At 31.7% G+C, this 23,252-nt stretch overlaps 1 protein-coding gene across 9 annotated transcripts in view; it reads right to left on the bottom strand.

Moving 5' to 3' along the window:
* LOC126750113 (transcription initiation factor TFIID subunit 4) overlaps positions 1-23,252 on the bottom strand; it is a 64,144-nt gene that overhangs the window by 30,800 nt on the left and 10,092 nt on the right. For 2 of the 9 annotated variants that reach the window (XM_050459647.1, XM_050459625.1), the window contains exons 3-8: positions 21,364-21,531; positions 15,814-15,996; positions 14,526-14,627; positions 12,704-12,916; positions 6,160-6,450; positions 1,132-1,480 (exon numbers count right to left, since the gene is read on the bottom strand). In XM_050459647.1, coding sequence (XP_050315604.1) covers positions 1,132-1,480; positions 6,160-6,450; positions 12,704-12,916; positions 14,526-14,627; positions 15,814-15,996; positions 21,364-21,531 — 1,306 coding nt within the window. The remainder of the gene's footprint in view (positions 1-1,131; positions 1,481-6,159; positions 6,451-12,703; positions 12,917-14,525; positions 14,628-15,813; positions 15,997-21,363; positions 21,532-23,252) is intronic. The other 7 variants (XM_050459630.1, XM_050459635.1, XM_050459640.1 and 4 more) reach the window with 7 other exon arrangements.

Below are 23,252 nucleotides of genomic sequence, written 5' to 3'. Positions count from 1 at the left end.
TACTATTAATCAATTTTCAGTTTGAAGACCATCGAGTTTCTGTGATGGCTGGAATACATCTTGCATATTTACTTGCACTGTCTTACTAATTTACTCTTATAATCAAAATTATACAAAATGTTATTCAATACAGAAAATAAGTTCTCTGCAGTTCTATCAGAACTAACATTATGAAGTCCTGGAAACCTTTCTACTAATAAGCCCTCTGAATTGACAAATCGTATAATAATTGAGCACTGCGAACACTGAGTTATATCTGTTGTGTCATCAACCTGAAGAGAAAAACAAAATGAATCATTTATTTCATTTTTAACGTGATCATTTATATAGTCCGAAACACATTGAATCATTTCGGTTTGTATTGTCTTTGAGTCGCCGGTAAAAACATTTTTAATTTTTTGATATTGATCTTTTACTTCATCAGAACTTTTATTAAAAAAAGAAGGGCTAGGAGCTCTTTAAAATCATACCTCGATTTACAGAGTCAGTACTTTCGATGTGGCCGCGAAATGCTAATTCTTACAAAGCATATATCTGTTTAATCTGCAGTTTTTCAGAAATACATTCAGTAAACATTTCAAATATTAGTGAACACTCAAATCCTTTCATAAAAACTGAGACCAATTTATTTAAATGACAAATAATAATTCAACTCGACAAGATGTCTGATGTATTACGTCAACTAAAAAATAATTCAAGAACGCGGAAGGACCTCCTATTCAAGAAATCAAAAAAATCAGAAAATGAAATTAGTGATTCATTTTGTTTTTCTATTCTATGCTATTTCTATTAATTAAATGCGTTTATTTATAAGACCTAATTTTGTTCTTTTTATGGCCTTATTTATCCACCGATCTAAAAAAATAATCATATCAAATTATTAAAAACAAAAAAAAACTCTTATCACTAGTTTCAGTTTTATAAGTGGTAATTGGGCATAGAAAGCTGAAGTGTAAAAAAGTACATAAAAAAATTGAAATGATAAATAAGAATTAATTTATCGTGGAATATTATCAAAAATTCGAAGTATAATCATCACATTATAATTTTTTTCCGGTATTATCCCAAATATTTTTAAACGGCTATGGTTTTGTAATTTCATTATTTTAAAGTAAGGCTGAATAAACTCACCTTTTTCTTTCGCAAGCGACCTGTTAGCGACCGCAATAGCTCCCTTACCGGCCGCCGCGGACGATAAACTCTTTCCCCCGGCGGCTGTAGCAACCCTTTGTGGGGGCGGTCTCGTCTGGCCACCGGGTCTCACTTGCACAGTCCGAGGAGGAGCGGCGACCCGTTGTTGAACCTGATGCTGCCCCACTATGGCATTAGGTGGTGCCCCTTGGAGCTGTTGTGGAGTCCCCGCGCCGTATACCGGATGTAGGGCGGGAGGCTGCGTGCTCGAGATCGATTGTTGTTGTAACTGTTGCTGCTGAACGGCCGTTTGGGCCTGCGTTTGCACTGGTTGTCGGATTGTTGTTACCTAGTTTCGTAGGTAATGCATTTTAGGATCTAGCTGTATATTAGTAAGGTTTATAATATAAATAAACCCAACCACGAAAGAATAGTAAAATAAGTATACACTTTAAACATTTCTTTTACAGTGTATAACAACTTATTAAAGGTCGCATTCCCGATCTGGAACGATTTTAAATCGAAAAGTTCATATGAACGTGGGTAAATATGTTTAGCACAATGTTTCGGCCAATTAGAATGCGCAAATATTTTGTTAGTTTTTTTATTTCATAGATTTCCTGTTAATGTCATACAAGATGCGTTTAGTAAGATTTTTTTTTGTTGCTCTATTTACATTTTATTCGTCGTTAATCGTCATTAAGAAAAAAACGATTACTAAATTTTTAAATAACTTAATAACTGAATAACTTAAGTTATTCATAATTAGTTTTGTCCATGTTTATAACGAGTTATAGAAAACATAACTAGTTTTTTAAATGTCAAAATCAATGTAAAATGCCCTCTTGAAGTTTTACCTTTAAAAATAAGGGTTGTGTGTACTAAAACTAAATAGTTTATTGACAAATGACCTGATATAGAAAGTTTGAGTGAAGTATTGTGTATAGAATAGTCACCAATATAGGTCATTGAGTATCCTATGCATTAATAAAGGATTTTAAAGACTTCTTCTCTATCTAGAAATTTTTTTTTTCATAACGAACTTTTTGTGCGGTATCCACAACTTCAAACACAAATTCAAACTCCAGCCCATGGATTAAGGAGTATAATATATTCTTAAAATTGTAATTACAGAAAAATTTTTACTAAAATATTAAATGCAATGAACACAAATCAAAATTTCTCTATAGACCTTTTACATGCTATAAATATTGTTCATATGGCATTGGCAAAAACTTTGTTGTTCAAGCATGGGGGATTTTCAAGAAAGGAGTTTGAATATGAGTTAGTTGATGATATACACTGAATTAATGGGTGAAAAAGCATCAGAAGAATCGGATCCTAATTCAGATGTAGACATGAAAAATTTGGCGGACGAACAAGTTAAGAAATTTTCTAATTTCAATTCTAGCGAATATGCGGATATCGATAATGATATGGTTACAAGAGAAATTTTAAAGTATGATGAAATTGTAGTGTCAATAACTACAAATATGGTTCTAAGCCATGAAAAGCAGGAAGAACTTGATGAAGATGAAATAATAATGTAAACAATTTAACCGTCAAAAATAATGTAGGAATGTAGTACAAAGTTTTAAAAAAAATAAATAAATAAAAAATTTTTTTTTTTGTTATATACAGGGTGGTCCAGTTCAAACGTCATTAATTTTAATGCGTGATAGAGAATTGAAAAAGAAATAGACTTTCATTATAAAATTTTTCTCAGAAATATTTAATAACAAAGTTACAGGGTCTTAAAGTTAAGAATAATTATTTGTTTATTTATCATAACTTTTAAGGTACCAGCTCAATTTTAATTAAATTTCGCATGCAGGTTATTGTAGGGAATTGTCAATTACTGATGAAGTCAATTTTTTAAAAAATTGCAAGTGGCGTAACATACGGTATAGATTACGGAGTAACTTTTTTTCCCAAATTAAATGGAGAATCTAACAGTTGACTTCTTATAAAAAAATATTTTATCACCTCGCAGATTTGAGACAAAAAAATACCAAGTCCCTCCGTATGTTACGCCACTGGCAATTTTTAAAAAAATTGTCTTCACCAGTAATTGATAATTCACTACAATAACCTCCATGCGAAATTTGATTAAAATTGAGCTGGTAGTTTAAAAGTTATGATATTATTGATAATTATTATTAGTACACAAAATATGTGCATATAATTTATGTTTTACTTGTTATAACAAACTTCGAATAAAACGAACCAATTTAAATGATTTTTTTTGGGTTCGTTATATCCGAACATTACTGTATATGTAACAAAAATATTTCGGTGTCGGTTGAATTTAAATTAATTTTTGATAAATCCATTTTTTTCATACGTATTATACAGCACTCGCAAAGTTTGAATTTTGCTTGCAAAAATCAATCTACAAACTTAGAAAGGCTGTGTGCGAGGTTATCTGTATTTATTTATTAAAAATTCGGTCTATTAATTATGGTGTAATTAATTTCGTGCAAGCAGGCAGTGTCAGCATTTGTTTTTCCAGGCATTGATCATCTTCCAGACAAGTATTTGCAATGCCTGGAAGATTTTTTTTTTACGACTTTTCGAGTGCAGTTTCAAATATATATAGTGGTTTTAAAGTCACTTGAATGACCATAAAAACTATTAAAAGCGTTCCGGCGAGAAGACTTATGGACCGGGCCTGTTTTGAAAACATTGCTTTGCTCTTTTAGTCTTGCTCTGATGTTTAATGATAGTGTTGTATGAATATTATAATATTTCTTTGATTTTTAATTTGCGATTTGTTAAAGTTTGTGGAGTTACATTGATGTTTGTTCCTTTTTTGATATAATTAAATAGTTTTTATTTCCTTGTTAATTCCTATAGTTATTTTAGTGTTGTTATTGTTTTTTTTTGTTTATTAATATGGCTTTCTGGAGACCTATTGAGGTAGCTGATACAGTATCGACAAGTAGTGTAGGTAGTGAGGAATCCAGCGAGTTTGGACATAAAGACTTACATGTTCAGTATCAAAGAGTAATCTTAAATATTTTTAATTGCCTTAGACAAGAAAGTCCGGATATGTCAGAAAATGCAATAATTAAACGTATTCATAAATTAACTTTAATTCCGTCATCGACAATTTATCGCGTTTTAAAAGTGGGAGATGTTACAGACCATTCTGTGAAAAGAAAAAGAGTCAGCCAAAAACTTAGAAGAGTTGATGAAGCTACCAAAGACGTTATCCGGCGTATAGTATACGACTTTTATAAGACCAACTTGGTTCCAACATTGGAAATTATTAGAGAAAAACTTGTCGAGTACCCTGATTATGACTAAGTGCTTAGCAACACTCCGGTGTATCTTAAGAGAGTGCTGGTTTAAATACCAAAAACTAAATAATAGAATGGTTATTATGGAATCGCGGCGCATTGTTGAACTTTGGCAAGAATATTTACGTAGTATTAAGTTGTATGGGGACCTAAATAGACATATTATTTATATAGATGACACTTGGTTTGATACGCATGACGTAGTTAAATACGGTTGGGTTGATAGTTCAACAAATTGTGTTTTGAATACGCCATGTTCAAGAGGAAAGCGAATCATTATAGTTCATGCTGGCAGTACAGAAGGATTTGTTAAAAATGCCTTACTTTTATCTGCTAAAAATATTTCTGAATCGTCGGCTGATTATCACGAAGACATGACCGCGGCATTATTTGAAAAGTGGTTCTCTGAGCAGCTCCTACCAAACATTCCTCCAAACTCAGTAATCGTTATGGCCAATGCATCTTACCATTCTAGGATATTAAATAAAATACCAAACAACAGCTCTAAAAAACAAGATATCATAACTTTTATGAAAATTAAGAACAGTCCAGTCTCTAACAAAATCCCCTTAAAAAAGGAGTTGCTTAATACCATTAAAGGTTATAACTTTAAAAATGAGTATGTTATTGATAACATTGCTAAGAATAATGGTGACACCGTTTTAAGGTTGCCTCCATATTATTGTATTTTTAACCCCATTGAACTAGTATGGGGCACATTAAAAAAGCAACTCCGAAAGTGCAACAGTTCACCAACATTAAGTGCGGTAGTTATTGAAAATATCAGCAAAATTATGTCAGAATTCAAAACTAATAGTTGGAAAAATTGTGTTGAGCACGTAATTAAAACTGAAAGAGAGTATACCGTTTTGCCTTGATGAATTCAACCTGGCCTTGATGATTCTACTTCTGAGGATAGTCTTTCAGAAGGTTAGTTAAGCATTGGTGAGTACTTTGCAATAATATAAGTGTTTGAGTGCATAATCCTAGTCGACTTTACTGCGTTATAAAAAGTACCTAAGTAGGCAACATAAAAATAAGTTTTCATCTCAAAAATAACCAGATTAACGAAATAATAGTCAGTAAAACTTTAACTTTAACTTAAAAATTTTTATTTTATTTTATTATTCACCAAGAGATTTTTATAAATAACCGCACGCCTCTGACGGCGCGGCGGCAGAATCCTTTATGATTTTTATAGGTCTTTAAGTTTTTGCTTCTTCAAGTGAGGTTAAAACTACTATACCATATTATTTAAATTTTTGGGTTAAAATCAGATTTGATAATATTAAAAATTGCGCCCTCTAGCATCATTATTAGGAACTAATGTGTGTAACAATGAGAACAAACGTTTAAAATGCTAACTGTATTTGTCTTTCAAATAAGCTTTAGTTTACTGCAATCGAATAAATAGATTGGAATTAACAACAATTTTGATAATTGCACTTCAATATGACAATACTGATTTAATATGTGTTTTTTTTTAATTTCTTGTAAGCATATCCTTATGTTTTAAGTTTTGACAAATTCTCATATATAGCATGTTGGATAAGAACGGCCAGAATTAAATATATACCTTATGAAACTATTAATATTTAAAAACATATAATATAACAAATTTCTGTACATTTTTCCAAAATTACAGAAAAAGTATCAGTTCATATTTTTTTTATGCAAAATAAGGTAAAATTTAGCCTATAAAAAATTACGATGAATATACGCGTACCATTCTAGCCTGTTGCTGTTGCACTCCGGGCGTCCGAAGCGGCCCCAAAAGCCTCTGCTGCAAAACTGCTCCAGGGGCGGGAGCCCTGACCACAGTGGAACCGCCCGGCCCTACGATCCGCACCTGCTGAACGCCCGGACCCGCTCCGGTGGGCGGCACGGCCGCTCTCACTGTTTGAACCGTGGGGGCGGCACCTGTCACCGAAAATACGATATTCGAGGGCGGCGGTCGGATCCCGTCTATCGTTAGCTCATTATTCGCTAACGATTGTCGGAGAAGCGGTAGGCTTTTCTGAAATTGAACAAATTATTAGCTAATTTTATTGAATAGTAAGCAGCCTACATATTAATGCATAATGAAGTAATATCAGAACAATTTTTAACTGTAAAATCTACTTTGTCTACTATTTTCTAATAACTCTAACACTGCTTATTTAGAACATTCAATTATATATAATATTTCCAACATATTTAAAGCCAAAAGACTTTTGAAAAAAACCTCTGTAGTCCCTGTACCAGAGACACTAATTAAACATTCGGGATTTAGAGATTTGGAAGATGGTGCTTGTAGGCACTTCTTGATTCTTACTTCTTTTTCGTATATTATAATTTCCTTGATCATTTTATTCATTTATATTTACAGATTCAATATGTGATTTACCGGAAACAAGCTGTCATTATGTCAGATTGGTTATAATAATGCTTTAAAAACATGAAGGGTTCAGTAGTTAACGCGTTCGATAGTTCAAGTTTACAGGTACTTCTTGCTAAAAATGCATTTGCAATACTGTACAAACAAGAATTAATTTCATTAATCGGAATGCAACTCTACCCAAAAAGTATTATGGCATGCCTAGAGTATCCATTAATATTTCGTTTCAGTGCCACTATAAGTTGAAACAGATCATATCTCAAAACTGTGTAAATTCATACACAAAACAGACCAAAATACATTATTTACCACCCGAGTTGCGTGTTTTGTCTAACATATTTAGGAACAGTTCTGGCAAAACTGGTAAAGTATTTTGGTGAAGTGGTTTGCAGTCTACACCAAAGGTTTCAGTACCCCAAATAGAATAGAATAAAATATTAAAAATACTCTTTGTGCTTCAAGAGTTGCAGTCGCAGTTGAGTTTGGTCCTCGAAAAGATATAGTGGGCAGTCGAATTGCGGTCAAAGAGAGCTCACAATTTATTCCTATATAGGTTTTTCTCTCTCTCTTCTTCTTCACCGTCAGTGACCAATTTAAAGTCCTTAATCCCTAATACTTTAAGCCGAATCTCTCCCTTTTTTTCTGTATACTTTTGGTGACCACTTATAAGTCTCTTCCTCTTTACTTTTAGTGACGAATTTATCTATAGTCCTATTGCTATTAGTTTTAGAAGTGAAAGATGCCACATGTGAAGAAAAAGTTAAGTTATAACTATTCATTAATTTCTTTTTTTTTTGTTTAAATCATTTTACAAAAAAGATCTATATTATATATTTTTCTGAAATCCCTAAAAGAAACATGAGAACCCTGTAGTAGTTTATTCAGTTATAGCTTAAGAAATACGGAATGAAGAACGAAATTTGACATACTAACTTTTTTATCCACGGGAAGGTAATGGGCATGATTCTATTTGCAAATGCATTGCTAATTTTGCAACAACAGAATAAGTCACCCTGCTTGACTCAAGGTCATAGGCGCGCAACACCCTCTTCGCCTGTAGCATGTGTAAAAATTCTATAAGGCGAGCGGAGCCACTGGTTAAAGCTACTCCTATCTATTTTACCCTATCTATCTATCTATTTTACCCGCAATGGAATTAATAACCGACACAATGAAAATCAGTGTTAACTTGTGGTGTGGAATGCTGAACGACCAGTTGTTTGGTCCTTTTGTATTAAATGAGCGTCTTACTGGAGAAGAATATTTACGCTTTTTGGAAGACCATTTAATACACATGTTGGACGATGTTCCGCTAGTTGTTCGACACAGAATGTATTTTCAACACGATAGAGCCCCGCCTCATTTTAGTCGCCGAATGCGTAATTTCTTATATAATCGTTTTTCTGATCGTTGGATTGGCAGAGGAGGACCTCAAGTTTAGCCACCGAGGTCACCAGACTTAAATCCACTGGATTATAGTCGCTTTTAAAATAAAAAATCTTACAAAAAAACTTCAGAACCGATTATTTCAGAAACAGTTGAGAATCGGATTAAAACGTTCAAATGTTTTATACGTTTAAAATATAACGTTAAACATTAAAATATGGGTTAATTTATCCTATTTTGACCCTCTGAACATGTTGCCAAAATATTTCCCTTTCCTCCCAAAACACCCTGTGCATTTGGTGGTGCATTGCCAAGCTGGCCATAGGAAATCCCATATAAAATAAGACACTTTAAAATATTGGCTCCTGTATGTGTTACAGAAAAATTGTATTAGATTTTTTTAAAGGTCCGAAGATAAAGCCACCATACCAAATTTCATTACTTTTTATTGTGTTTTTAAGTGATTTTATTAATAAATACAACTACTTATGTACAAGAAAGCAAAACAAAACAAACCAAAAAGTATTAAAAATAAATACAAAATAATTTTGTGAACTAATTTTTCTTAATCAAATGCTCAAACAATCCTTCTGATACGCAGTTATTTGATGCCGCTAAAATTTCCATCTTTAACTAACTATTTCAGAAAACTAATAATTTTAATTTCCAGAAAATTAGAAATTTAACTGATTTCCACAGGAAAAAGTCGTTTGATCAAAGGGCCGGAGATCTGGCATTCTTTTGAAAACAAATCTAATTTTCAGGTGCAACTTCTTTCAATGCTGATCCAATTTGATTTTGTAAATGTTCCAAAAAGTAATTTCCAAACATTTATCTTTTGAGGGTAGTGGATGCTTGTGAGAACATCGAACTGTGTTCGTTTTCTTTACTCCAGTAACGAAGATGTTGTTCATTATTTGGCATATTATTGGTAAAGGTGAATTCGTCCTTAAAACAAACATTTCTTAAAAAGTCCCTGTGGTTATTCGCCCTTTCAATAACTTCAAAATAAATATCTGCTCTTCATATTTTATCGCCTTCTCTTTGTTCCTGGTATTTTTGATATTTAAAGGAACAGTATTTCAATTTTTTTAGGGTGTACAATACTGTACTTTGATCTTTTCCTATTCTCCAAGAATTCTGCTGCTAATTCCTTTATTTTCTTCAATATGGAGAAACATTTCAAAATTTGAAATACTTTCTCCAGCTCTGCCATCATTATTGTTTTGATCTGAGCATTTGCATTTACTAATTATTGTACCCTTAGAATCAAATTTATTCTGCACTGTTGTTTTACTCTGGAAATGCCTATCAGGGAAAATCACAGAGAATACTTCGGAAACTTTTCGACAACTATACCCCATGTAGTACAATTTAATCATATTTATTTCTCTTGGTTAGTGTAAAAATTATTCATACTGACTACTAAATAAATAGATAACACTTTAACATAACATTTTGATAATTTGGCGGGTGGTTTCATATTTGAGTTTTTAGTTAATATTTTTTTAAATAAATTCTAAATCGCTTATTAGAATGTAATGAATTTGGTATGGTGGCTTATCTTACTCACACCTTTAAGAAAGTCTACAGTACCCAATATTTGAAAGTATTAATTTATATGGCACTTCCTATGGCCAGCATTCCTTGGCGATGCACTACCCTGTAAGTATACGAGTTTATTATTGCATTTATTTTAACTCACTAATAAAAATTCTAGTCGCTTTTCTTATATTTTTACTCTTATTTTACAGAAAGTCAAAAATAGTAAGAATGTGTTACATAATTTTAAAAGTTATTTAAAAAAACATTACTCTCGGAGGCGTCCTTAGAGGCTTATAAGTCCTGTAAGAAAAAAAAATTCAAATTTTCTTTTTTTTCATACAAGATATCCCAGTCAAAGATTGTCACATATTTTGTGACACCCTGTATATAGATGATCTGAATTCCACCAGGCAAATATCTTCGACAAAAACAAGTGATATCAAGAAATTACCTCTACAAGTCTTTTTCAACTTGACAAAGTCAACTTTCAAGGTCATTTGAAATGCAATTTTTTTGGTAATAGAATTCCCAATTTCGCCTATCCGATTCAGAAAGAGCGAAAAAGTTTATGTTCCAAAAGATACTTAATTTTTTTTGGTTTTTTTTTCTAATTCCTAAAAACTAGGATAAAAAAGTTCTCTATTGCATGAACCACTTTGCCCAACGTATCCCCTTGAAAATGGAGTCAAAAACAAATGTTTATAATAATGATCATTTTTATAAAGTTTTTTTTTCACCAACTATTCATTCAGAAATCCATAAATAAACCTTCAAACTACCTCTCCTTGTCAATTGCTTAAGCATTCGACTTTAAATGCTTTTTTGAGGATTTTTTGATACCACTCTTTTTTACAGAACAAGTGGTATCAGTTTTATTCACGTGGTAGGATTAAAATAAAGCACACTGTATATATATACAGTGTGCTTCCTTTATATATACACTACCGCTCAAAAGTATTTGTCCACCATGCATTCTTTTTAATATTTTAAATTAGATACAAAAATCTTATCTTTATACCTATATTTAGATTGTATCTCTTGTAAATTGCATATATGCTTAAACAGCATACCTATCAACTATGGTTCGAAAATAGTCGTATAGTAGAGTATATGTAGAGTATTTAAAAATAGTCTTGCAAATAACAATGTAGTGAAAATATGCACTTCTTCTAAAAAACTAATCTGTTTACAGCTCGTTTCCGATGAAATTTGAAACATTTAAAGGTGTTTAGTCATCAAGAATTGTTTTTGTCTAACATTGGGAAATAATTTCGCTTGCTTATTGACGATTGTGTCACCGTTTCTTTGCTGGTTTTTCAACATTCTTTAAAATGACTAAAACAAAAGAGTTATTGGTAGAACTAAAAGGTATTATCATTGGACTTCATAAGGCTGGAAAGACTAACCGTCAAATTTCGACGGATTTGGGAATTCCAAGGCGGACTGTCGATTATAATGTTAGGAAATTCACCATAGAAGGGACTATTAGCAACAAACCTCGATCGGGAAGGCCAAAGGCAACAAGTTCAAAGGAGGATTTAAATATTATAATTACAAGCAAACGCAATAGACGCCTTACCGCCCCTGAAATCACAGCAAAAATCAACAAGGAGCGTAAAAAAGCGGTCAGTGTTTCGACAGTAAAACGGCGACTTTATAATGCTGGTCTTTAAGGACGTTTGGCTGTATCAAAACCGCTACTGAAGGATATTAATAAGACTAAAAGACTTGAGGGGGCCTAATCACACAAAGAATGGACCATTGATGACTGGAAGAAAGTTCTCTGGAGTGACGAGTCGAAATTCGAGGTTTTTGGAACGAAGAGGCGAGTTTTTGTTAGCCGTTATGCCAATGAAAGAGCCGCTGAGAACTGTACGGTGGCCTCAGTTAAACACGGTGGTGGTTCAGTGATGGTGTAGGATTGTTTCGGAGGATCTGCAGTGGGCGATCTAATTAGAATAGAGGAAATTCTTCGAAAAGAGGGTTACAAAACAATTTTAAGTGACAATGTACTTCCTTCTAGTACTCAAATAATTGGGGAAAACTTCATCTTTCAACATGACAATGACCCCAAGGACACGTCGAAATTGTGCAAGCAATATTAGGTCAATTACAAAGGCAACATCTTCTGAAAGTTATGGTATGGTTCCTACAATCACCGGACCTTAATCCTATCGAATTACTGTGGGATGAACTGCATAGACAAGTGCGAAAATCATGCCCCACATCAAAAGAAGACTTGTGGAAGATCATCCAAGAAGAGTGGCACAAGATACCTCAGGAAACTTTGGACAAATTAATTAGAAGACTACCGAAACTCTGTGAAGCTGTTATTAAAAATCGAGGAGAACATGTAGATGAATCCAACATTTGATTTTCTTAAATTTAATTAATTGAAAAATGTATTGTTATATTCATTTTGTTATAAATAAACCGTTTCATAAGTATAACTGATGGGTTTATTATTTTTAGTTATAACTTTAAAACAGTCATATGTGGGCAAATACTTTTCAGCGGTAGTGTATATACTACTTTTGTATTTTATGTTTAAAAAAGCTCTTTTTATACAAATAATATGTATCTACAACAACCATTAACGAATAATAAAAATATGTGAATATGATCCTATTTCAAACTGGTACATAAATATTTGAATTTTTAATAAACATACATTATATTAATTACTTAGACAAGAAGAAACTATATACTTTTATGGTTTTATACTTTAATTACAAAATATCATGTAATAAGAAAAGGTCTATACATTTATTAACAGTTATTAAGTTCGTACTACTCGTATACGTTTATAACAAAACAAATTTGTTAAAGGTATTGATCAAAGAAACAGTTTCACGACAATAATAGACGATCATTTTAGGAATAATACTTTTCCAATTTAAAATGATATTTTAAATTAGACTCCATCTAGTTTGTTGAAAAACAATTTTAAGAATATACTAACCTTTAAAAATCCTATGAGGCACGGCTGGGGACTAGCATTTAATAGACGCTCCAACTTATCACAAAAATCCTCCGGCTCCACCTTGTTGTCGATTAATTCCTGGATCAACGTCCTCACATTCCTCTCTACCGACTTTGGTTCTCTGCTGCTCAACTCCAGCAAGTTTGCTAGAAATTTTCTGCATTTTTCTTTGGTATTGTCGTTGGCTGTTCTCTAATAGTGAAAAATTACATGTAAAAGTGAATGTATTGAATAAATATAATATTCTGTGAATGTGTATTACTGGAATTATCTACAGAAAAATAAAAAATGCATATCTGACGAGGTTGATGGTCAGATGTGTACTCAAGTTACCTCCTTTAGCTTAAATCTGCCAGAACAAATTAAAATATGCCTCAAGCATTCAAAGTCTTTTTTTTTGGAATATCTACGGAAGGGCTATCAATACTGATTTCAACATCTAAGGTACCAGTTAATAAACTATAGGTCCAAAGCTTATGATAACAGTATCTTCACTATTTTAACATGGTCAACATTTAATCAATTTTTGATGATAAATTACAATTTAATTGAACACCATGACAAACTGTCTATATCTCTTGTAATTCTTTCAGTGTTGTGATGTAAAAATGAATTATTCTTTATTATATACTTATACTTATTGTAATGTTTTTTTGTTACTGTCGTGATTATACTCCAAGAACAATACAAGAAGTAGTGCAAAAAGAAGCAAGATAATAAACAAAACAATAAGATTTGTTGCTTGCCGGTAAAAACTAAATGAGACAAATAAACAAGGAGAGCTGTCTTAGTATTTGAAATATTCCGAAATATTCATTTTGCATAAAATGGGGTAAGAGTTAGTAAAAATAGTAGCTTTAGCTACCACTGAAGAATATCATTCAGTTCAAAACCCTCCCTTCTAGGTTATTAATTAGCACGTTTATATGCCCATCACAATGTCTGTACACAACTGTCAATACAATACAATATTTGTTATTTGCCAGTGTCCATGTCTTAAACAATTATTAACATATTTTCATTCAAATGTTATCTGTGTTTTTTTATATTAAGTCTAATCTATTAGTATTTTACATCAATAAAAGCGAAACCTTCTCAAAAATGTTGGGAATCCTCAAGCAAGCTGTTCCTATAACAGCTATCCTCAGATCCATAGTATAGTAACAGCCTGCTTAAAGTTTTCTGAAAAACAGTCAGAATCGAAAGAAAGACTTAGCAGAGAAAGAAATTAGATTTAATACCTAAGCAAGAGGTCAGTTCCATTGATTTCCCTTGAAATGGAGACTACTATTGAACTAATTTTAGAGTAAGAAAAATGAATAATATAGAACCAGCTATCCACAGATCCACAGTATAGTAACAGCTTGCTTAAAGTTTTCTGAAAAACAGCCAGAATCGAAAGAAAGCCTTAGCAGAGAAAGAAATTAGATTTAATACCTAAGCAAGAGGTCAGTTCCATTGATTTCCCTTGAAATGGAGACTACTATTGAACTAATTTTAGAGTAAGACAAATGAATAATATAGAACTCTGGTTTGATATCCCAATATTGAAACCCTGATTCTGAGGGTTAAAAGTGTTAGTCAATCCTTTAACCAATTCAATTAAAAAACCATTAAATTGGATGCTTCAATAGAATATTCTTCTATCATAAGATTATTTTGGCATCTATATTTTATTATATTCCAAGATGCAATTAGCAAATCACGAGATTTAACACCTCATTTTACATATAAAAAATTTTTTTTAGTTATCATGATGTATAAGATTATAAAGTGATGACAGAATTTAATTAAGTTTTACCTGAGCAGGTTGCGTTGTTTGAACTATGGGCGCCGTCGAACTGACTGTGGTAGTACCACTACCAGCTTGAACTGCATTTGTTGCAGCTGATGATACTGCTTGCTAAAAATAATAAAAAAATTAAGACAAACCATAAACACATTTTTAAGATGTTAAAATGTATATTTCAATTAACTAGTCTATATTAATTTTTAAATGAGGCAAGATAGCCTTCAATTTTCATGATTATTATCTAAATTTAAAACTAAATAAGCCACTATGGATCGTCAAAATTTAACATTTTGTTGAAGTGACCACACAAAGTTGCAAAACTGATTTTTGAAAGTTATTTTTAACTTTTACAGAACAGAAATTTTTTTTATTGAAGAGCAAATATCACTTAAAAAATTTGTATTTCACACACAAAAAACCGAAGAAAATGAGAACTGGGGATCTACTAAAATTGGTTTTTCTAGAAACCACAAATACTTGCGCGAATGAAAAGAAATTATGCATAAATGAGTCTAGAGTGACTTTTGCAATAATATTGACTTAAAGCAATGGAAACAAGAAATAAAAGAGTAGTGCTAGAAGAGAAAGAGACTTTTTCCAGGCAGAAAAAGGTACCTAAATTCAAAGTTGACCTCTATGTAGAGAACATGAATACAATCAGCTCTAAACATGAACGAGAAGTTGACGGAGGGGGTAGATCCAAAGATCAGTCTCGTGAAATCCACAGTAGTCCCATGAAATGGATATCTTGAAGGTCTAAGAGTCACACTGATAACTAATGATCACTAATCACAGATAATTAATGTAGGCCTTTGTAAATATTTATATATATTATTATATACCCGAGGGTAGAGATGCTAATCATAAGATTAAGATGCTGTGTTTACATGGTGGAGAAGAACATTGTATTTTACAGACAGACAAAATCTAAGAAGTCTTCTTAATAACTTCTATTGATGCTTTTTATTGACTGTAGGATATGTGCTCAAAAAGAACTTTGACAGACCTTTTTCTCTTTATAGAGCAATAAAGAAACAAGCCAGAATATTTGAAAAAAATCTCGAAAAACGAAAGATTTTTACGTCCTTAACTGAAAATGTCTCGAAAAGTGTTTTTTTTTCAAATTGCTGCAGAAAACAAAAATTATGTTTCCTCCGGCTATATTGTCTTCATCTCTAAAAGTAAAACTAGTATAACCTAATTTTTAAAAATTTAAAATGCAAATTCAAAAGACTTTTATAAATAAAAAATGTAAACTATTCTTTCTACATAATTAGTAGTATAAATATATACTCACCGCTGGTACAGTCTGCATACGAAACGTCATCGGTTGCGCACCAGGTTGCGACGTTGCCAAATTGGAGGCGGTGGGAGGAGCCGGACCAACGCGCAATAACTGGTATTGGCCATTCTCCGTTTTAAGTAGTAGCGCGCCCTGTTGACCGGGTTGCAAACCATGAAACGACTGTAAGGTTAGCTGCTAGAGAGACGTACGAACAGTTAGACGAAGAGCAGACATTCAAAAGCGCAGTAGTAGGGTTTTTTACGGCAATAAAATTTTAATAGTCGCCGTGTAAACTATTAAAAGTATTTTAGCTCGGATCAAATTTTTCGAGTCTCAATAGTACATGTTAGAGAGTTTGAATCTGTAAGTTGTTAAATTATACAAGATGTTCCAAATTAGAGAATGGGGTTTACAATAAGTTTGAGGACACTTTAAGGGCTTACTGAGGTATCTAAAAATCGTTCCGAACATTCCTAATAACTTTGTCTACTTTTTAATCGTAAATACTTTTCTTCTCCTATTTTTTCTTCACATTTAAAATGAGATCTATAGATGCAGATGGTTATTCTAAGAGTCGCCTGTAAAAATCCATAAAACTGCAAATACTCCATTAAGATATTCAAAAATTACCTTATGTTTATTTTAAGAATTTTGACGTATACAAGATCAAACAACATAATACCGAAATTACGTCTTATTCCTGTAAAAACTCCAGATATCATTGAAACTTTCTGTCACATGATATTGTCCGGATGCTCTACGAACAATCCATGCACCAAATACGTCAGTCTTAAGTCCACCCAGATGTTTTAATGTCATCTTTCAGAACGTTATTTTTATTCTTATCCAAAATTGCGAACATATTGAATTTTCGCTGAAAATAGCAAGTTAAACTGATAAGATAAGAACTCTGCGAATAAAATGGCCTAAACACATGATTGTGATAAGTGTCAGTATTATTTCGGTTCCAAATTGCAATAAAATTAAATCGTAACGTACACGTGTAGGCAAACTTGATATTTCACGGTTATCTTGAAGTAGAGACCTTTTGTTTTAAACATTCAGCAAAAAATCTGCTGTTATGAGCAGGGAATATCTAGTATAGGAAAGTTTAAACAAAGCAGAGCAATAAAACAATACTCACTACAATTAAGGGTACTACTGAGTGACTATATAATTATTTTATAAACTCGAATTTATGTACCCTAACACTTAACATTATAAATTAAGTATCAAGTTATCATTGTTCTTAGAATATCTGTGTTGTATTTGTAGTACTCCAGACTATTTGATATAACTATTTATTTATAATATAATATATATTATATATATGATATATTTATTTATTTTATTTAATAATGGTATCCACCAATTTTTCAAGACTATACCTATCGAAAGAACATTGCATTCTACTTATAGGATTGTGCTGTACATAAGAACTACCATCAAAATCTACATAGAAGAGTTTTTTAAGTCTAGTCAATTTTTGCGCCTGAAAATTCAGCCTATTTAAAACATAATCACAATCAGTCATGCCAGATATTAATTTAAAAACACAAGTCTGAATTATTACGCCTTAAATCAAGTGGGTCCAAAGAGAGAACTGACATGACTTATTTGTACTCAGTATGACCATTAGCTAATGGAACCTTGTTTAAAAGAACAATTTCTTAAGAATTGATTTTGGACTTATATTTTCTCAATATGCGATTTATAAAATAGAGAGCATACAGAACTAGCATACTCCAAACTAGAATGGACTAACGAACAGTACAGAACTTTATAAACAGAGCATGAGAAGTCTTGACTGCATCTAGTTATAAATCCTAGATTCCTATACGCTTTCTGAACTAACTTTTCAGAAAATTACTCAGCGATCCCTAACTTCCGCTACCCTTTTTAAAAAATAGTGGAACCTATAGTACAATCAAACAATGTAAGATTGCGAATCCTTCCAAAAGTTATTGAATAACACTTCAGAACATTTAAATCTAAACCATTAGGGTTGCACCATTCAAAAAGATTATGCAAGTCACTGACATCACTAGTAATACCAGACTTAAATATCGGCGTAATATACGAATTCTTCCAAAAAGAAGAAAATACTCCCGACTTTAAAAACAAATCGAATAAAATGCAAATAGGCTTCGATAGAATACATACGCATTCACCAAGTAGCAAGCTAGGTATGCCATCCGGACCCGCAGAAATCTTGCGCTGTAAGCTAAGAATCTCGTCAAAAACCTATACTAAAGATAACTCTACAAATTTGACATCAAATTGATCTACAAGCATCTAATATAATCATCTCAATACTGCATCTAATACTGTTATCTAATATTCAGGTATTTGAAATGCTTTACAGGAATATACGTTTGATACATATTTGGCAAATAACTTAACAGTATCTCCACCCTCCTCACTAGTTTCATCATTCAAAAACATATGTTTAGGAATAGTATTTGACTTTTTAACATTGTTACATGTTTCCAGAATAACCTAGGATTTAACAATAGATTATTCTCCGTAACAAAAATATAATCGCGTTAACACTGACTGCTCAACACACTGCATGACTGCCGAAGCCCAGAAAGAAAACAAGTAATCACTTTGTAATTGAGACACCTTAAACTTCTTATGAGCAACTTTCTTACGTAAAACTAAACTTCTTAACTCTCTTGAAAACCATACAGGAAAGCTACCAGTATTATAGGACGTAATTCCTTCATACAAAAGGTCATAAAACTTATTTAGGGAAATATTTATATCAGAAGTGTTGCTTATAAAGGACCAGTCGATAGATGCAAGGAAATTATTTATTGATACAAAATCAGCATTATTGAAATCGAAAATTTTTACAGTATGCTTTAGAGACTTTGACATATATGGTACAGAAAAGACACATTCATATGGAGTGTGTCGAGAACCAGTCACCGGCAATAAAGAATCATCTGCCAATCCAGAAGACCCATTGATATTTAAAAAAACAAAGATCAAGAAATGTGCTTTCCGGATTTGGCAGCTGAAACATTTCTTTAACATCTAAGTAATTAAATACCTGTGCTAAGAAACTGGTGCGACATTCAAACACCCATCCGAAAAGGTACCTTAAAATTTTGATTTTCATTAAACCAAGTGCAGCCAGGTAGGTTGAAGTCTCCTGCAATAGTAAATAAGCAATTGGGATGGGCCTCAAAAATCTCCCGTAGTGTATGACAGAAAGCACTGTATTGACCCATATCAGATTTGGCCGGCAGGTAAACTACACCAAGAACAATATTCTTAAGGTAGTTGTACAGAAACAAAATCTTGCTCTAACGATGAACAAGAGTTAATCAATCGCGATTTTAACTCCTTTTTTACAGCGAGTGAATCACCGCCACCATCTTTCTTAGCACTTGTAAGGGTACTTCTAACACTTCATATGCCGTAAACTCCGATTCAGATGACAAAATGTCTGGAAATAACCATGTTTCAGCCAACGAAATTACACCATAACTGCATGCGGATATTATGATATTGTTTGCTTCAAATGCTTTAGCTTAAGCTTCATATAATCTGAAAAATAAATAATACTCTATATGGCTTTATGCTCCATCAAACTGATTCCTGTTATTCAGTATGTATCAATTTCTCAGTTGGTTTGTAGACTTATACACTAAGTAAGGTGTTGTGCCATGTTTTTAAAGTGTGCCACAAGGTCCCATTGGGGACCCATTTTTTCAATCATTTCTGTCTGTTACAGATCATTTTAAAACTCTCTTGTTAAATCTCATCTTTTTAATATTTAAAATTCTACAATAGTATATAGATATTTTTAATAAGTGGTGCTTTATAAATGGAATATACCTCAACACTGATGTGTTATAAGATATCTTTTTCTAAATTATCTGCACTGAATATGTAATGTAAGGTTTTTCTTATAAAATTAATAATACACTGGTTCAAGTTGCTCCTATAAGGGACCTGGGTTTGAGTACTGGCTAAAATATCTTTTACTGGTCATATTAACCATATTTTCTCAAAAGTCATAAGAATTCTAGGTTTCATTTGATTCAATTCTAGGTTTTATTTGGTCTCAGTTGATTAGAACTGCAGGGAGATCAGGGATGTATTAGAATAGTTAAGAAGAACAAAAACATTTAAAAATAGTTAAGAATTTTTTAAAAATCTCATAAAAGGTAATAATAAATACATTGTTTCATTTAAATATTCTTGTCTTCTTCAAACAAACGTTCTTTATTACCATTTTCAAATTCTCCAAGCTAAACAGCTGATAAATTACCTATCTTAAGTTTCTTGCCAAATATGGGGAAAGTCAAAAGATAAACAGTTTTTTTCTCTGAAATGAAATAACCGTTACTTAAAAAAGTTAAATATCAGATTTCCCAAAAAAAAATACATAAAAGGCTTAAAAATGTATGCCATCATATCTCTAATTTGGAACACATATAATTCTCCAAAAAAAATAGTTTTTGACTTATACTCAGTTTTGATCAAACCACAATCTCATCATAATAGTATATCATCTATATAATATATTATATTAATATGTAATATAAGTAATTTTTTGTCCCAAATTAATTCCAAGGTAATTTTCAAAACAAAATTTTATAGGACTGATATTATTCAATCATTTGTTAGAAAAGGTTTTATGTTAGTCCACCACCAAGATAGTGAAAAAAATCTAGAAATAAGCAATACAAGCAGTGATGAAAAATACACAAAACTAAGACAAAATTGCAGATGCAGGAGACAAATACATTATCAACATACAAGTACATAAACAAACAAAGTCATAGTACTAAAAAATAAACAATATAAATGAAATTGGCAACAGAAAAAAGTGTAAAGTGTGTAATTAACACAAATTATTTTAAATTTGAAACATTTTGGTTTCTAGGAATAACGAAAATATAAAGTAAATAAAAGAAATGGAAACAAAATTTTCTTGGACTATTTTGGCCTATTTCTTCTAAGAAATGTAAGATATAAAAAAATCCATAATTTTACTAAATAGAACAATTCAAACAATTACTAAGAAAAATTAGGACTAAGTAACTTCTTGTTTAATAGTCACCATTTTACAATATTTAAAATTCTTTTTAAAAAGCAAGCTCTGATTGATTCGTCAGCAAGTAAGAAAAAAAATGCAATTTACAAAGGCTCTAAGCTTTTATAATATGAATTTCATACCAAAAACAAATAAAAGCAAACAACTAAATTAGTATCTAAAAACTACTTAATTTCTGTATTCGTCTCTTTTAAAATTTCAGAAAAAATATACAGTCTTCATAACAAAAATATATAAGCAAGAAAATGAATGAAGATTTAAAAAAGCTTAATATCTTACCGTGCAACTTAATACTTTTAAAATCAATTCTAAAAATTTTGATCCAAAACTAATTGATTGTTCTACAAAATATCATATTGTGCACAAGAAAACAAAGAAGTTACAAAGCCCCCAATCATTGAATCTACAAAATATTTACTGCCCATTAAAATAATAATATATCTATCTACTGATTTCAACAGACTGAAGAAAAAAAAAAGAAAACTTACAGGAGTGCCGGGACGAGCCCCAACTAGGCCCGGGGCGGCACTCAGTACCACTCTGGCGGCCTGGCCCTTGGCCTGCACCCCCTGAGGGCGCACGTTCACCACTTGCAGGTTGGACAAGATCTGTTGGGAGCTAACCCCTATTTGAGTCGTTTGAATGCCCTGTGTGCCCTGCAATTTAGTCTTCTAGCTAGTTTGTTGTGTTTCGTTAGTAAAGCAGAGCAAAAGGAAGGAATAAGGAAATGTTGGAGATTTTTTTTTTTAAATATTTGAACATGTTTTCAATGAAATTTCAATATTTTCAAGGTTTTTAAAGAATATTTTACAAGAATTGTTTTAATTTTGCAAGAGTTTTCCAAATTTTTTTTGCAAAAATAATGACAAAGGTTTTTTTACTTAGATAGGTTTTATGGTATGACAGAGAAATACTTTTAATTCCGTGTATTCTGCATTTATTCAAGTTCATATTGTGGTAAATATTTTTTTCTTAGATATCTAATTATGTCAATTAATCTTCAAGGTCAATAAGAAGCAATGGAAGATGGAGACACCTATAAATATTTGGGTGTAACAGAAGCCCAAAGAATCTACTGTTGAAAAGAAAACATAGGATTAACCAGTGAAAAAGAGCCGTTTAAGAAGAAAAACCTTTCAAACATATCAATAGATAGGCCTGATGAATCATTATCCATCAATTTCGAATTAACGTTAAAAAAAATCATCCTCCACCCTATTGAGGTCAAAAGTAGCCACACAAACACACCATTAATCAAGATTAAATTTATTGGTTTGCATGTGTTAGAAAACACTTAATCAAGCCAATAATAGAATATGAAGTGTATAATTTTTGTTCCAATGATTACTAATTAGGTAATAATCATTATCCTAAAATTATACTAATTCTAAAATTATACCTGGAAGTTTTACAAAAAAAAATTGATTCGAAGTATTCCTCAGATGAGAAAATCACTTTTTCTTCAAGGTGTGTAGTTTTTCGTTTCCATTTTATACTAAGCAAAGTTAAAACCCTTTCTTTACTGGTACCCCATTAAATAACTTGACAGATACTTAAACCCATATCTGGATTTTAAGTCAGCAAAGTTGCAGACACAAGATTATTGTTGTTTTTTGTTGGATGATTATGAAATTAATGGGTACTTGATTTAATAAGTATGATTAACACAGGTCAAGACACCATTCAGAACATAACCAGAGAATATATGTCTACCAATGTCTATGAATTAACATGAAGTGGTAACCAAAATTGTATATCAAAAACTAGATTAAATGTTTTACAGGGAGAAAAGTCACAGTACGGAGATATAGGGAAAATACCCTTATCGAAGAGGGTATAATGTCAACCATGAACATAACTTTTACCTTATATTTCATTGACATTACTAATAGTTTGGTGTGGACTTGACTCTAATTTGTTATAAAAAAAAGTGTTAAGCCAAAAATGTAATAAGTATTTAACATTAACATAATTTGGAGAAAACATGGCATCTGTTAAATATTTGTAATATTTAACAGATGCCATATTTTTGAAAATGACCTAATTAGGAAACACCCTGTAAATCTGTGTACCTTCTAAATGTGGATGTATTTCACAACCATTTGCATACTTAGAAATATCCATTATATAATATATATATAACATAAATATAAGCAGGTGTAATATTGAGTTCTAAGGCACCCCATTCAGTTAGAAAGATAAGTATCAAACAAATAGTTTTTTGTATTAAATCATGACGCTGAACGCTCTTCCTTTATTCTATTAGAGCAGAAGCTTTACCATTATCAGTATTACAAATTAAATATATATCTCTGGATTTAAATAGAATTGACAAATTTTATTTACCTTGTACTTAAAAGAAATAAAATTCTGTCAA

The sequence above is a fragment of the Anthonomus grandis genome, chromosome 1, assembly GCF_022605725.1.
Source record: "Anthonomus grandis grandis chromosome 1, icAntGran1.3, whole genome shotgun sequence".
NCBI classification, from domain to species: domain Eukaryota; kingdom Metazoa; phylum Arthropoda; class Insecta; order Coleoptera; family Curculionidae; genus Anthonomus; species Anthonomus grandis.
This window is presented reverse-complemented; position numbering and strand designations above follow the sequence as displayed.